The sequence below is a fragment of the Eretmochelys imbricata genome, chromosome 2, assembly GCF_965152235.1.
Source record: "Eretmochelys imbricata isolate rEreImb1 chromosome 2, rEreImb1.hap1, whole genome shotgun sequence".
Lineage (NCBI taxonomy): Eukaryota > Metazoa > Chordata > Testudines > Cheloniidae > Eretmochelys > Eretmochelys imbricata.
Genome location: NC_135573.1, coordinates 48,999,982 through 49,015,524, shown reverse-complemented (window position 1 = coordinate 49,015,524; position 15,543 = coordinate 48,999,982). Strand labels below are relative to the sequence as shown.

Sequence of the window (15,543 nt, the reverse complement as noted above, 5' to 3'; positions counted from 1 at the left end):
TTGCTAAGCCCCCCACACTCAAGCCCCCACCACAATAGCCCCATTCCTCCTGCACCTGGACTACCCTGATGAGATGCTGCACCCAGACCTCCACACCTCTGAGCCTAACCAGCTGCACCCAGACCCCCACCCCACCAAACTCCATCCTCCTTCACCCAGGGTCCCCTGCTGAGCCCCAACCATCTTCATCTGGACCCCCTGAAGAGTCCCATTGCCCTTCACCCAGAACACCTCAATGAGCCCCTGTGCATCCAAATCCCCGCTGCACCCAGACCCTGCACTGAGACGCCCGCTTGTCCCACACAGAACCCTCTTATCCCACACCTGGATCCCACCCACACTAAGCCCCTCCACACTTGGATCCTGCCAGACTGAGCCTGCCTGCCCATACCTGGTGTGCCTGGTGCAGAGGTGCTAGGGTTGCCAACCCTCCTGGTTTCACCAGGAATCTCCCGGAATCAGGCTCTATCTCCCAGAGGCTGTTGCAGCCAATCTGGGAGATTTCAAAACACTAAAAGTCTGGCAGCACAGCAGGGCTAAGGCAGGCTCCCTGCCTGCCCTGGCCCCATATGGCTCCCAGAAGCAGCCCGCATGTCCCTGCAGCTCTTGGGGGGAGGGTAGTAGGAGGGTCTCCACGCACTGCCCTCCCCCAGAGCATCGACTCCGCAGCTCCCATTGGCTGGGAATGAGAGCTGTGGGGCTGTGCCTATGGGCAGGGGCAGTGCACGGAGACCCCTTTGGCCCCTGCCACCTAGGAGCTGCTGTCAGAGGGATGTGCTGGTTGCTTTCAGGAGCCACCTGAGGTAAACGCCGCCTGGCCGGAGCTTGCACCCCTCCACCACTCCCACACCCCAACCCCTGCCGCAGCCCCAAACCCTCACCTTGCACCTAAACTCCTTCCCAGAGCCCACACCCCCTCCCACACCCCAACCCCTTGCCCCAGCCCAGAGTCTGCAGCCTGCAAGCAAGCTCCCTGCCAGAGCCCATACCCCAAACCTCCTCCTCCACCCAAACTCCCTCCCAGAGTCCACATCCCACCCCTACCCCAGCCTGCTGAAAGTGAGTGAAGGTGGGGGAGAGTGAGCAATGGAGGGAGGGAGGATGGAGTGAGTGGGGGACATGGCCTCTGAAAAGGGATAGGGCAGGGCTGTGGCCTTAGGGGCAGGGAGCAGGGCAAGAGTGTTTGGGTTTGTGTGATTAAACAGTTGGCAACCTTAAGAGAGGCAGGGCCTCAGAGTGTTTCTGGGGCAGGGCCAGCCCTTGTTCTATGTCAGGGTCAGGTGCAGCCTCACTGCTGAGTCCATGTCCTGGAGCTGGGAGAGGGCTGCAGGGTGATCTCCCACCTCTTTGCAGCCAGTGGCCTGTGCTCCCCATTGCCATGCTGGAGCCTCCACATATATTTATTGACAAATAAAATGTGCAGAATTTTAAAATATTGTGCACAGAATTTTTATTTTTTGCACAGAATTTTTAATTTTTTGGTACAGAAATTCCCTTAGGAATGGATCTAGCAGTTGTATTTAAAGTAATACTGCATTTGAATATGTTTTGAGAAAGTGGTTGAAGAAGACAAGACTATGAAACACATTCCTGTTAGCAGTTACAACTGTTTTTTATTGGTTTTGCTGTGTAATGAAACAAAGGAATACAAATGTTAAAGTAGTAGCTATACATACATTGATTTCTGCTTTAAATATTCTAAAAGATAATGGCTGATATTATGTGAGTCTTTAGCCAATTGTTTGTTATGGCTTAGCAAAACCTATTCAGTACAGTCCTGTTCCATATATGGTCCAAGGTGGATGGTACACAATTACCAATCAAAAGAAATGAGATTCTTGATAGGGGAAGGTTCAAAAATTAACCTATCCATGATTAAATTGAATTCTCTAGCTATTATTAGCACCCAGCAAGGTTTTCTTTAGTACATATTTGTCTAGATTGGCCATTTATGAATATTATGGCAAGCAAGATTCACAGTTGGTGTAAGTTGACAAAACTCCACTGAATTTAATGAAGCTATGCCTATTCACACCAGCTGGATATCTGGCATCTGTTCTTAAGCATAACCCTGTTCCTTCTACAGTCCCATCCTGTCCTGTTTGGGTCATATGTTGCTACCTTTACTATCGCGCAGCAGTATCTTACTGCAATAGTTTTACTGACTCCACTGGGGCTGTTTGCAGGGTAAAGTACTTGAGTAAAAGTAGCAAAATCTGGCTTTTGTGATGAATTTAGTCTCAACTAGCCTGAGAAGCATGTGACTTAAATCTACACTTAAACTTAGATATTTACAGTGTGAAGGAGAGGTCTTTATCTCACTGACTGCCTTTTTGTTTCAATATTGTCATAATAAGACAAGTGAAAGTAAAGGAAATAAACAAGTGACATATTTTCCCTTGAAAATAGCAATATTTAGCACTTTTACGGTACTGTTCAGTTACAAAAAACTTTAATAATATCATTTAATAAAATAAAGCACCTACCAGGCAAAAAGGAAAAATATATTAATTTTTATTGTGCAAACAATTTACAACAGCTAAAATTAGCATTAACAGAAGTGATGCCTTTGCAAAAATTAACACATATATTTACTATAGTTAAATGAAATCTTTGATTAGTTAGCTAAGCATGAACACTGACTGACTTATTTTATTATATTATTCAAAGCATTTCTTTTGCTATTTATCACCACAATATCTAGGTTATTTAATACATTTAGTAAAAATGTGATTATTCCAAAAATATTTTAAAATACTTAAGGTAAAAGCCACACATTAAAATGCATTTGCTTCACAATGCACAAGAAACATAGATTCATTTCAGTAAATACATTACAATCAATGGCAATAGCATCTGGCAGGATATGAGCATTGTATCTTAAACAGAGATTCACTTTTTAAAATAATTTTTGTGAATTCTTATATGGCCTTTTGTTTAGATATAGAGGTTTTGAGAAAATATTTTCACTTCTGACTAATTCTTAATTACCTGGAATTAGGTTCTCACTTTTCTGCCCTTCAACGGCTGGGGAAGCCGGTGATTGGTCAATATGAGGCTGTGGAATTGGGCCAGCTAAATGAGGGGGAAAGGGACACAGTTAGCTTCCAACTTAAATACCATATATTAAAAAGGAGAAGCAATATTTCTTAGGCTGGTTCTATAGTTAATATGTTTTGTGCATGCGCTTAATCCAAAATCTCATAATTAAAAAAACCCTCAACAAATGGAAATAAAGAGTCCACTGCTATCAGTGGAATTGTGACACCATTAAATTGGAGTAACACAGTGATGGGTCAGGAGCTATACTTTTAGATGACTGTTCGAATGATCTGACCACTTTTTGCATTTTATCACCTTTGTCACTGGCAAGTACAAAAATCTATCAAATATTCAGTGATGACATTGATGCATTTGTGTAATAAATCAGTTTGATACAGAAAACAACTTTCTGTGAGTTCCCCTATCCCCCTTCCCCAATGTGGCAAGCATCCTTTAAAGTTTTAGTTTTAAAATGTTGGTAATTATTAGTTAAAACACAGAAGAGTGCCTTTAAGATCAACTTCCTTATTTAATTCAGATTTGGTTTACAAAACTGCTTTTTAGCCAAAATTGTTTGTACCAAGCTTCTATCAAGTGTACATTCTAATGGCCTAGATGTCAAGATCCCTTACCATTTATTAAGGGTTTATTAATAAATTATGTCACAGTGCTTTTTATCTCAAAAGATCCAAAAGCTCTTTACAAAATCATATGCAAAACTTACACAGAAAGGACTTCATTCATACCGACATGTAGCCACCTCTAGAATGATAGATGGCAACAGTTTAATGGCATAAAATTATTAAAAAATGTAAGACATAGTGAAAAATACCTTACAAGGTTTTTTCATGTCTTATATGTTGAAAATGAGAAAAATAAAAATAAACATAAAATAAATAAATCATAGTGCACAATAAAATTATATTGTTCTCCAGTTTCTCTGTGACGAAGTCTTGTTTTCTTTGTGGTACTGTACCTGCTCTGAACTGATAGTAATGGGCTCCTTATAGATAATCCAGGTGATGCTCTCAAAAAGGGGAGGATGAGTCAGAGAACCATGATAGGTCCAGTAATCCAAGGATCCAGGAAGTAAGGTTGATGGGTCAAAATTGGTAAATGGAGCTTTTTTTACCCTGGGGAAAATGTGTTTCATTTAATGAGAATGATAGTGAGAGTATGCATCAGTCAGATATTGTTTATATAAAAGATGAGAATAAGTGTGGAAATTTTTTGCACCAGAATGAAGTACGGTTCGTTTTAAAATACAGGTGTTTTCCTATGGGCTCAAACCTGCACGGCGCTGAACACTGTGATCCTGATCCAGCACTTAAGCACATACTTAACATTAAGCAGGAATATTCCTGTTGAATTTAACAGGACCAATCGTATGCTTAAGTGCTTTGCTTGGGACCTGACTGCTGAATTCCTCCCAGGATCAAATCCATAGCCGTTCGTAAATACTGTGTGGGAAATGTAGCCTGTATCTTAAATACAGAGTATTGAAATTCATAGCCTGTTTTACTTGAACATTTGGACAGGATGTATATATGTGATAGGCTGTAGAGATGAGGCAAAACTAAGACCAGTCAGTAGTTGGATATATGGTGATAAGTGCTAAAGATAAACTGTACATGGATGGATAGATACTTAAAATAACTTAAATTAATGGGAATTGAGAGCTCTTATCATTTTACAGGAGGCCCTGGCAGCTTAAGTGCTGAGAGTTAAGATTGTAAATTATTCTTTTGCACTTTTATAAAGGTCATAAAGTATACATCTACTCCTAGACTCAGAAAGGCAATTTAAGCAGGACGTTCAATATTGCCGCTACATGAGCAGCTTGAACCCTGGATTTCTATAACAAGTATACAGATGGAACTGCTATGCAATGCAATCTCATCACATTTCAAACTGGCATAAGGTAAGGAGCACAACTGAGAATTTCCAGAGTGAACTCACTAGATTCTAAATTAATACCCTACTCTAAAGTATTGTGACCGTGCTGTGATGTTTATCTTAGTCTTTATGGAACGTAATGCCTTCACAATTTCCTGCACATGTTCATTAGGGGGACCAACCTGCAAATATAAGCATAGTGAGAAAATTGTTGAATCATAAACATAAAAAATTAATTTATATTAACACTGAACCTTCTACTCCAAGATCTGAATATGGTTTAGAAATATAAATTAGTTTAGCCTCACAAACCCACTATAAATTAGCTAAGATTTAGAGCTAAGCAAATCATTCATAAAATCAGATTGACACCTATATTTGTGTGGGGTAAGTAATACTTTACTCCTCAAGTCGTGCCACTGAAATGAGTGGAGCTACTTGGTAGAATAAGCTATTACTCAACGTGAGTAACGGTGTTAGAATCTAGACTGTCATTAATAATTTATCTGACAAGCATAACCTCTTGTTATTGTGATTTCCTCAAATTTATTCTTTCTTTAAAAGTATTCAATAAAATGTTTTTCTAATTTATTTTTTGTGAACTGTTCTTTATGGGGTATTCAGTATTTAAACTGTGTTAATTGGTTGTGAGTGGCCAGATAAATCACACGGTATTGCTTCTTCACTTCAGGTATGGATGCCTATGCATATGAGTTTCATGTTTGTTTTCCAGTAATACCAGCAAGTGACTTTGAAAGTTACTTTCCATGAAAGTTCATGTCAGTAAAAGTTGATCACACAAGTCTGTGTGGGAAGGAAACACAAAATGGCGAGAATTTGACCAAAGTAAATCCTGTTAGCTCTACTAACTCTCCTTTTATTGTTGTATTGAAGTGTGCGGCTTCAAATGTAACTGAACTAATTCACGCTGTTAATCTAAAAAAATAACTGAGCCAAAGTTGTATTCAGCTTATATGGGAGGAGGCATCAGAAAACCAAGGTTCTGTTCCCAACTGTACCACAGACATTTTAGGTCACCTTGAAAAAAATCTCTTAATTATGCCCTGCCTCAGTTTCCTTGTCTGTGAAAAGGTATATAATCCTACTGTCCTGTAGTAGGTGACTTCTGGGAACTATTTTCTATTTCCCTATCACCTATTTCCCCTTGTTTTTTCCTACCCCTCCCCTCCTCAGACGTTCTTATTAAATCCTGGATTTGTGCTGGAAATGGCCCACCTTGATTATCATACACATTGTAAGGAGAGTGGTCACTTTAGATAAGCTATTACCAGCAGGAGAGTGGGTTTGTGTGTGTGGAGGGGGGTGGGGGTGAGAAAACCTGGATTTGTGCTGGAAATGGCCCAACTTGATTATCATACACATTGTAAGGAGAGTGATCACTTTAGATAAGCTATTACCAGCAGGAGAGTGGGGTGGGGGGAGGTATTTTTTCATGCTTTGTGTGTATATAAAAAGATCTTCTACACTTTCCACAGTATGCATCCGATGAAGTGAGCTGTAGCTCACAAAAGCTTATGCTCAAATAAATTGGTTAGTCGCTAAGGTGCCACAAGTACTCCTTTTCTTTTTGCGAATACAGACTAATACAGCTGTTACTCTGAAACCTGTCAATACAACGTCTTCCCATGCTCTGGAAGAGAACATTTTGGAAAACAACAACAACATAGACTGCAATAATTTAGGTGTGTCTTGTGTAACTTTACAATAAAAACTATTTATAACTAAAGTAAAATAATAATAATTAATTGGGAGTAGGCCAAACATTCCAACATATAAAATCAGAGACAATCCATTCAAAGATTCAGCAATATAAAATTGTTGTGGATTCTACAGAGGTAGCGTGATAAAAATGAGTTTAATAATGACTTGACCATTTCACTGTTTGGGGTTGAAAAGGTAATCAGACTACTGAAATCGAAGACAAGTCAACAGAGATATGTGTCTCTAAATACAGATAATGTTGTGTTGTCTAGTCTCCTTTACTGAATGGATTCTGTGGATAATAAATAGAACAGTTTTTAAAAGGGGAAGCAAAAGAGGTAAAAAGGGGATTTCACTATGTTGTGTAACTGACCTTCAGAAAAACAGCAATGACTGACAAACCATCAGGCTTATCTGAAGCCTCAGCAAAAATTGAATATTTGTCTGAATTCCAGTGAACCAGGTGAAGCTAAAAAGTAACAGAGAAACAGTTATGAAAGCCAACAACATTAGAGACAAACCAAAGCTACATTCTTAGGGCTTGATCCTGCAATTGGCAGTGTGCACATGAACTTCTGTTCCATCACGGAGTGCCACTGACTTCACTGTGCAGTTTATTCATGCGTTTTTAACTGCAGGGTTGCGACCTTATATTGTAGACTGCAGAGCTACAGGCTTTTCCTGTAAAATATAGGGGAATATAAATATCGATAAACCCCAAATAGAAAGGGTAGTTTTCTAACCCAGTCTCTAGCTGCCTTCTGAGAATGCCATTATTACTATTTTTCTTTAAACTTTATTCTTGGAAATACTACTTTCTGGGATGAAACCCTTAGTCATACAGGAGATTCTTACTCAGAGGAGTATCCTATTTATTGCAATAGAGATAGTGGTGTGATTAACAGAGACAGGCCCTGAGCCTGTGATATGAGCAGGCATATCTAGAGGACCATACATACTAGAAGTAGATATTTCAGTGGTTTTTCCTTTACATATCAGCTGTAAAGGGCATGGTACCTTTTGTTCAGCACTAATGTTTTTGCTTATTATACTTTATTATTGAGCATTACACCTTAAAACACATGATGACAATATATTTAGAAATCTGGAAGTCCTGGAAATCATATGCTGAAAGTCTTAATTCACCTGAAATTATTTTAGAAATTATTAATATTTAGAAACATTTAGAAGTTCCTCAAGTTAGCAACTATGTAACTATAGCAATCAAAACTAGTTTTATTGGTATAACAGTTTCCATCAATAGATCAAGTGGTACAGCGTATTAAAATGGCAATGGAAGATCACTAAAAGCAGGGGCACATTGCAGAAATTATCATGCAACGCACATAATTTTTAAAGAAGGTGGTTTAAAGAAGTAAAAACGGGAAAGATTTTCCCAGCTATGTTTTTTAAGCTAAATTGCAGTCTTTTTTCAACTGCAATAGCTTAATTTTTTAAAACTATTTTAAAGGGCTGATGCAAAGTGATCTGTAATACAAATTTTATTTCAGTGTTGTTCAAACGCAGTCCAAGTTCACTATCTAATTATAGCAGGAAGCAGTTCTAAAGGGAGGCCCCTTTCATATCTTGGCTGCATAAATTAGATAGCTCTAGCACCATCAACAGCGGAAAATTTCCTAATAGGAAGAGCCTGTTGGTTGTGAGAGGCACTGCCTATAATACAGACAGATACGCCAGTCCATCTCATTAAATTCATATGCAATAATGTTCTAAAATATAAAGATTAGCCAAAGATAACATTGACTAAATTGTTCTTGATATGTTGATAGTGAAAAGCAAACAAAAGCAGTCAGTTCAGGAGTGGCTTTCATTTCTTGAAAAGTGGGTCTCAGTTAACAACCTTTCCTTCCTTCCTTTCCTTCCATTATTTTCTTCCAGCTTTGCCCGCTCATGGTTATTCTCCTTAAGAAGCAACAGAAAGCTACATTCCAGCAACAAGCATTAGGCTTGATACTACAAGGTGCTGAGCACCTTCAACTTCCACTGTCTTCAGTGGTGGGTAGGGGTGATCAGGCCCTCTGCAAAGCAGCCAGAGTCTGATTCTGTAAAGGGTTACACGTGTGAGTAGTTAGCTCCGTTAATGCCAGTACGACTACTCACAAGAGTGTACACACATGTGTTTGAAGCATTGGGCCCTCTTTTGGTGCTTAAATATGGATTTAGGTGGAGTAAATTCAGGCAACCAAGTTTGAAAATGTTGGCTTCAAGTCCTAACTTTCTCCTGCAAAATCCCCTTTGCACATGCAGAGCAGGTTGTTGCTTGTGCAAACAGATGTAACTAACCAAGCAGTAAACACAGATACAGATGTTATGTGAAAATTTATATGTGCATATCCATTTTTGAGGGTGACATTTATGACTCAAGCTTTGAAAATGGGACCTTTACTTTTGTTTCATTGACTCTACCTCTGCGGCATATTTTGCTCCATCCACAGTGTGCTCAGAGCCATGGTCCTCAGTCTGGCCCCAGTGAAAGTGAAACTGATGCAGCCTGTAGTTTCCAGTCAGAGGTCCACTGGTCACCACTGCACAGAAATGAAATAACTTGTTAAAATCAAGTTCCGAGTCCAGCACAGGCATCATAGCATCCCAAAACTTCCCTACCTACAGGTAGACAATTAGAATATTAGATCTATTATTAGTCTATTTTAACACGTAATTTTCATTTGTAAATTAAAAAAATAAGATTGTTCATGGATTAATACAAGCCCTTAGAAATAAAAATCTTGATATGTGCATCTTATGGCTTAGTTACAGTAAATCAGCATGCCTGTCAAATTCAGCCCTAAAATTTATGTCAACTCAACATGAACAGAGACTATTCATTACTTAAATGAGGAAACAAAAGACAGGGAAACATATAGTAGCAGCAGTTTATTGGATACGGGATTAGGATTCCAAGAGTGTCAGATGGAAACTACCTTTTAGAACACTGAGTTCATTCCGTTCCTAGGGCAGGAGAGAATCCACCATTAGAGGACACAATATTAGATCTTAAAATTGCTTTTCTGCTCAAGAAGAAAAATCAATAATATGTACAAGATATTCCGAGTCTAGTATATTAGTTTTTCTCATAATATTTTACAGCTAAGCTTAGATGTTCTTGTTAGTGATGTTGTAGGTCACCATCAATGATACATACATTTCTAACATTGAGTTCAGTGTATTCAGTCCTCCTGGCAGATAGGGTCTGCATTTGCTTAACCATCACACTAAGAATTACTTGTCTGAAGATTCATGCAGAAGATGGTAGTAGTCTTTGCACATCAGAACAAGTAAACAATGCCTCAGCCTCCCTTTTTAAAGCAAAGCTATATCCATAACTCATATCTGAGTAGAGAATTGTTGCTAGGAAATCCACCAGAAAACAGTCATGATTGTGCATATTTTACTACCTGGAAATGTCCAGTAAATATGGCAAATTTTAAATTTGCTTGTAACAATGGAACACGTGCCAACAAATCCTAATTTTAAAATGATATATTTCAGATCTTACATGGAGTGTAAAGTTATATCACTACATGGTATAGCATGCTAAATCAGTGAGCACATTTGAATTGGTATTTATGCTGCTGAAAGTCCATTTGCCTTTGTTTCTAGTCAAGGGGGTCAGAAAAAAAAAAGATTAAAATCAAACAAAAAGCCTCTGCTCACTAACCTGATCAGTTATCCTTGTCCTCAAAGTTCACATGGAAGGAGTGTCCAACGTTGACATTCTCTTTGCAGGTGCTCAAATTCCAGGTGATCTTGAGATGCGCCAGAGATGGATCTTTTTCTTGGTTTTAATGTCAATAGGGGACTGATGGTTTCCATTGGCAATAGGGTATAATTTTGTGCCACTGGTCAGGTCCTAGACAGATATAAATTTATGTTTCATTTAATTCTTAATTACTACTTTATTTTTATATGTTAATACTGAACTGTGGTGTTTTCTTCTTGTATAGCTGTAAAAATAATAGATTAGATCACTTTAAAATAGCAAGAAATATATCATTCTGTATGGTTTGATCACTGATTTATGTCTCCTTTTATCAAAAAAAGAAAAGAAAGATCCCATCTTGGTCAGTTAAACTAAGGAAAGTTGCTATTAAGGAAAGTTATGGTTACTATTGTTGCCTTGATAACTCCAGTTCAGACTTGCCATGTTCATGCCGAGACTCATCAAGCCCTCGGATCGCTACCCCTTCCTGCTTCTCCACGTGGGCACCAATGATACTGCCAAGAATGACCTTGAGCGGATCACTGCAGACTACGTGGCTCTGGGAAGAAGGATAAAGGAGTTTGAGGCGCAGGTGGTCTTCTCGTCCATTCTCCCCTTGGAAGGAAAAGGCCTGGGTAGAGACCGTTGAATCGTGGAAGTCAACGTATAGCCGGTGGTGTTGGAGAGAAGGCTTTGGATTCTTTGACCATGGGATGGTGTTCCAAGAAGGAGTGCTAGGCAGAGAAGGGCTCCACCTAACGAAGAGAGGGAAGAGCATCCTTGCAAGCAGGCTGGCTAACCTAGTGAGGAGGGCTTTAAACTAGGTTCACCGGGGGAAGGAGACCAAAGACCTGAGGTAAGTGGGGAAGTGGGATACCGGGAGGAAGCACGAGCAGGAGCGCGTGAGAGGGGAGAGCTCCTGCCTCATACTGAGAAAGAGGGGCGATCAGCAGGTTATCTCAAGTGCCTATACACAAATGCATGAAGCCTGGGAAACAAGCAGGGAGAACTGGAAGTCCTGGCACAGTCAAGGAATTTTGATGTGATTGGAATAACAGAGACTTGGTGGGATAACTCACATGACTGGAGTACTGTCATGGATGGATATAAGCTGTTCAGGAAGGACAGGCAGGGCAGAAAAGGTGGGGGAGTTGCACTGTATGTAAGAGATCAGTATGACTGCTCAGAGCTCAAGTATGAAACTGCAGAAAAACCTGAGAGACTCTGGATTAAGTTTAGAAGTGTGAGCAACAAGGGTGATGTCGTGGTGGGAGTCTACTATAGACCACCGGACCCGGGGGGGAGGAGGTGGACGAGGCTTTTTTCTGGCAACTCACAGAAGTTACTAGATCGCATGCCCTTGTTCTCATGGGAGACTTCAATCACCCTGATATCTGCTGGGAGAGCTATACAGCAGTGCACAGACAATCCAGGAAGTTTTTGGAAAATGTAGGGGACAACTTCCTGGTGCAAGTGCTGGAGGAACCAACTAGGGGCAGAACTCCTCTTGACCTGCTGCTCACAAACCAGGAAGAATTAGTAGGGGAAGCTAAAGTGGATGGGATCCTGGGAGGCAGTGACCATGAGATGGTCGAGTTCAGGATCCTGACACAAGGAAGAAAGGAAAGCAGCAGAATATGGACCCTGGACTTCAGAAAAGCAGACTTTGACTCCCTCAGGGAACTGATGGGCAAGATCCCCTGGGAGAATAACATGAGGGGGGAAGGAGTCCAGGAGAGCTGGCTGTATTTTAAAGAATCCTTATTGAGGTTACAGGGACAAACCATCCAGATGTGCAGAAAGAATAGTAAATATGGCAGGCGACCAGCTTGGCTTAACAATGAAATCCTTGCTGATCTTAAATACAAAAAAGAAGCTTAAAGAAGTTGAAGATTGGACAAATGACCAGGGAAGAGTATAAAAATATTGCTTGGGCATGCAGGAGTGATATCAGGAAGGCCAAATCACACCTGGAGTTGCAGCTAGCAAGAGATGTTAAGAGTAACAAGAAGGGTTTCTTCAGGTATGTTAGCAACAAGAAGAAAGTCAAGGAAAGTGTGGGCCCCTTACTGAATGAGGGAGGCAACCTAGTGACAGAGGATGTGGAAAAAGCTAATGTACTCAATGCTTTTTTTGCGTCTGTCTTCACGAACAAGGTCCCAGACTACTCCACTGGGCAGCACAGCATGGGGAGGAGGTGACCAGCCCTCTGTGGAGAAAGAAGTGGTTCGGGACTGTTTAGAAAAGCTGGACAAGCACAAGTCCATGGGGCCGAATGCGTTGCATCCGAGAGTGCTAAAGGAGTTGGCGGATGTGATTGCAGAGCAATTGGCCATTATCTTTGAAAACTCATGGCGTTTGGGGGAAGTGCCAGATGACTGGAAAAAGGCTATTGTAGTGCCCATCTTTAAATAAGGGAAGAAGGAGGATCCTGGGAACTACAGGCCAGTCAGCCTCACCTCAGTCCCCGGAAAAATCATGGAGCAGGTCCTCAAGGAATCAATCCTGAAGCACTTACATGAGAGGAAAGTGATCAGGAACAGTCAGCATGGATTCACCAAGGGAAGGTCATGCCTGACTAATCTAATTGCCTTCTATGATGAGATAACTGGTTCTGTGGATGAAGGGAAAGCAGTGGACGTGTTGTTCCTTGACTTTAGCAAAGCTTTTGACACGGTCTCCCACAGTATTCTTGTCAGCAAGTTAAAGAAGTATGGGCTGGATGAATGGACTATAAGGTGGATAGAAAGCTGGCTAGATTGTCGGGCTCAACGGGTAGTGATCAATGGCTCCATGTCTAGTTGGCAGCCGGTATCAAGTGGAGTGCCCCAAGGGTCGGTCCTGGGGCCAGTTTTGTTCAATATCTTCATAAATGATCTGGAGGATGATGTGGATTGCACCCTCAGCAAGTTTGCGGATGACACTAAACTGAGAGGAGAGGTAGATACGCTGGAGGACAGGGATAGGATACAGAGGGACCTAGACAAATTGGAGGATTGGGCCAAAAGAAATCTGATGAGGTTCAACAAGGACAAGTGCAGAGTCCTGCACTTAGGACGGAAGAATCCCATGCACTGCTACAGACTAGGGACCGAATGGCTTGGCAGCAGTTCTACAGAAAAGGACCTAGGGGTTACAGTGGACGAGAAGCTGGATATAAGTCAACAGTGTGCCCTTGTTGCCAAGAAGGCCAGTGGCATTTTGGAATGTATAAGTAGGGGCATTGCCAGCAGATCGAGGGACGTGATCGTTCCCCTCTATTCGACACTGGTGAGGCCTCATCTGGAGAACTGTGTCCAGTTTTGGGCCCCACACTACAAGAAGGATGTGGAAAAATTGGAAAGAGTCCAGCGGAGGGCAACAAAAATGATTAGGGGACTGGAACACATGACTTATGAGGAGAGGCTGAGGGAACTGGGGATGTTTAGTCTACGGAAGAGAAGAATGAGGGGGGATTTGATAGCTGCTTTCAACTACCTGAAAGGGGGTTCCAAAGAGGATGGCTCTAGACTGTTCTCAGTGGTAGCAGATGACAGAACAAGGAGTAATGGTCTCAAGTTGGAGTGGGGGAGATTTAGGTTGGATATTAGGAAAAACTTTTTCACTAGGAGGGTGGTGAAACACTGGAATGCGTTACCTAGGGAGGTGGTGGAATCTCCTTCCTTAGAAGTTTTTAAGGTCAGGCTTGACAAAGCCCTGGCTGGGATGATTTAATTGGGGATCAGTCCTGCTTTGAGCAGGGGGTTGGACTAGATGACCTCCTGAGGTCCCTTCCAACCCTGATATTCTATGATTCTATGATTCTGTGATTCTAATTGCAGGATCTTGTCTTCAAAAAGAAATTGGTGATGTCTGTAGTAGCTAATTCTGGAATGAGGTCAGCACTTTGCTTCACCACAGAATTTCTGCCTTACGCTAGGGAGTTTATATACGTCATCAAGTAAGGGATTTGGTAATACTTTATAATCAGATTTTAGGGAGTCACCTGATCTCATGACATGAGAAACGGTTAAAAAAAGAGAGAGAGAGGGGGAGAAGGTTGGAAGAAAAAAAAAAGAAGTTTGCAGTCGATTTACCCTAACCATTTTGATTCAGTAAACATGTTTTGTACTGTAAGAATAGATAAGATTTTAAAAGCCAGACCCTTTTATTTGTAGAAATGTTGGCAAAAGGTGTCTGCCACATTAAGCCTTCCCAGCCAAACTTTGCCTTTGAATTCAGTGGGAGCAGTGAGGTGCTCTTCACTTTTGAAAATCCAGGCCACTTATTTAGGTGCCTTATTAGTAACAACTTCAGGCATTCATTTTTAAAATGTTGGCCTTGGTACTTTTGGGTGATGTAAAATAAATACTACAAGCAGTTCTAATATTTTGATGTGTTAATTATAAGGTTAAATACTGGCTTAATATTATTCACAACAATATTCTTCTTAGTAATAATTCAGGTCCAGACCATCCCCGAGGGATCCAAATGTGGCAGGGATGGTGCCAGGCTCCAGCAGATCTGGGGGGATCTGCTAGTTTTGGGGATAGGGTCTGTAGTGTTTTCCAGGGAGGGAAGATCCTCACCGAGATATCCTTCCCTAAACCCACTTTTGCATGGATTTTCTGAAAGAAAATCTGTGCCATAACAACCAAGATATTTCTCTGAAGCTTTCATCTAGTCATTATGGTCCCAATTCAGCATCATATCCCTATTCAGGACAGCACTTAAGCAAACGTAGGCCTGAATCAGGATGGATTTTAAGTGCTTTCCTGAATAGGGGCCTATAGGGTCAACCCACAATTTATCAAGTGGTTTCAGATCCAATCAGAGTGACACTCTTTTTTCAATAATAAAATATTTGGGCCTGGCCCTGCTTTCCTTACTCAGGCTAATCCTTACTCAGGCTAAATCAGTTGGATTTTGCTTGAATAAAATTTGCAGAATCTGGCTCTTAAATCCTAGCAGTAGAAATTCATGTATAAGAACTTGAATTTCATAATACCACAATATCATTAAATAGTTGTGCAGTTTTTTTTGCCAGCTTTTATTAAGCATAGAAAATCAAGGTAACTATTTCTACGTAAAATAAGGGTTAACATAACATATTTAAGCATTGCCCTGTCATCCTGAGTTGCAAAAATAAGAACCTGTTTACATTTTTCTGTTACTGCTGCAAA

General features: G+C 40.8%; 1 protein-coding gene across 1 annotated transcript; it reads right to left on the bottom strand.

Annotated features, from left to right (window-relative positions):
- Positions 1-2,497: 2,497 nt before the first annotated feature.
- On the bottom strand, positions 2,498-10,831 carry CA1 (carbonic anhydrase 1). Its single transcript, XM_077808676.1, is given in 9 exon segments — positions 2,498-3,075; positions 4,019-4,175; positions 5,041-5,120; positions 7,034-7,129; positions 9,088-9,206; positions 10,340-10,453; positions 10,456-10,516; positions 10,518-10,531; positions 10,789-10,831. Coding segments are annotated over 9 exon segments (762 nt in total). The 3' UTR covers positions 2,498-2,997.
- Between the last annotated feature and the right edge of the window lie 4,712 nt (positions 10,832-15,543).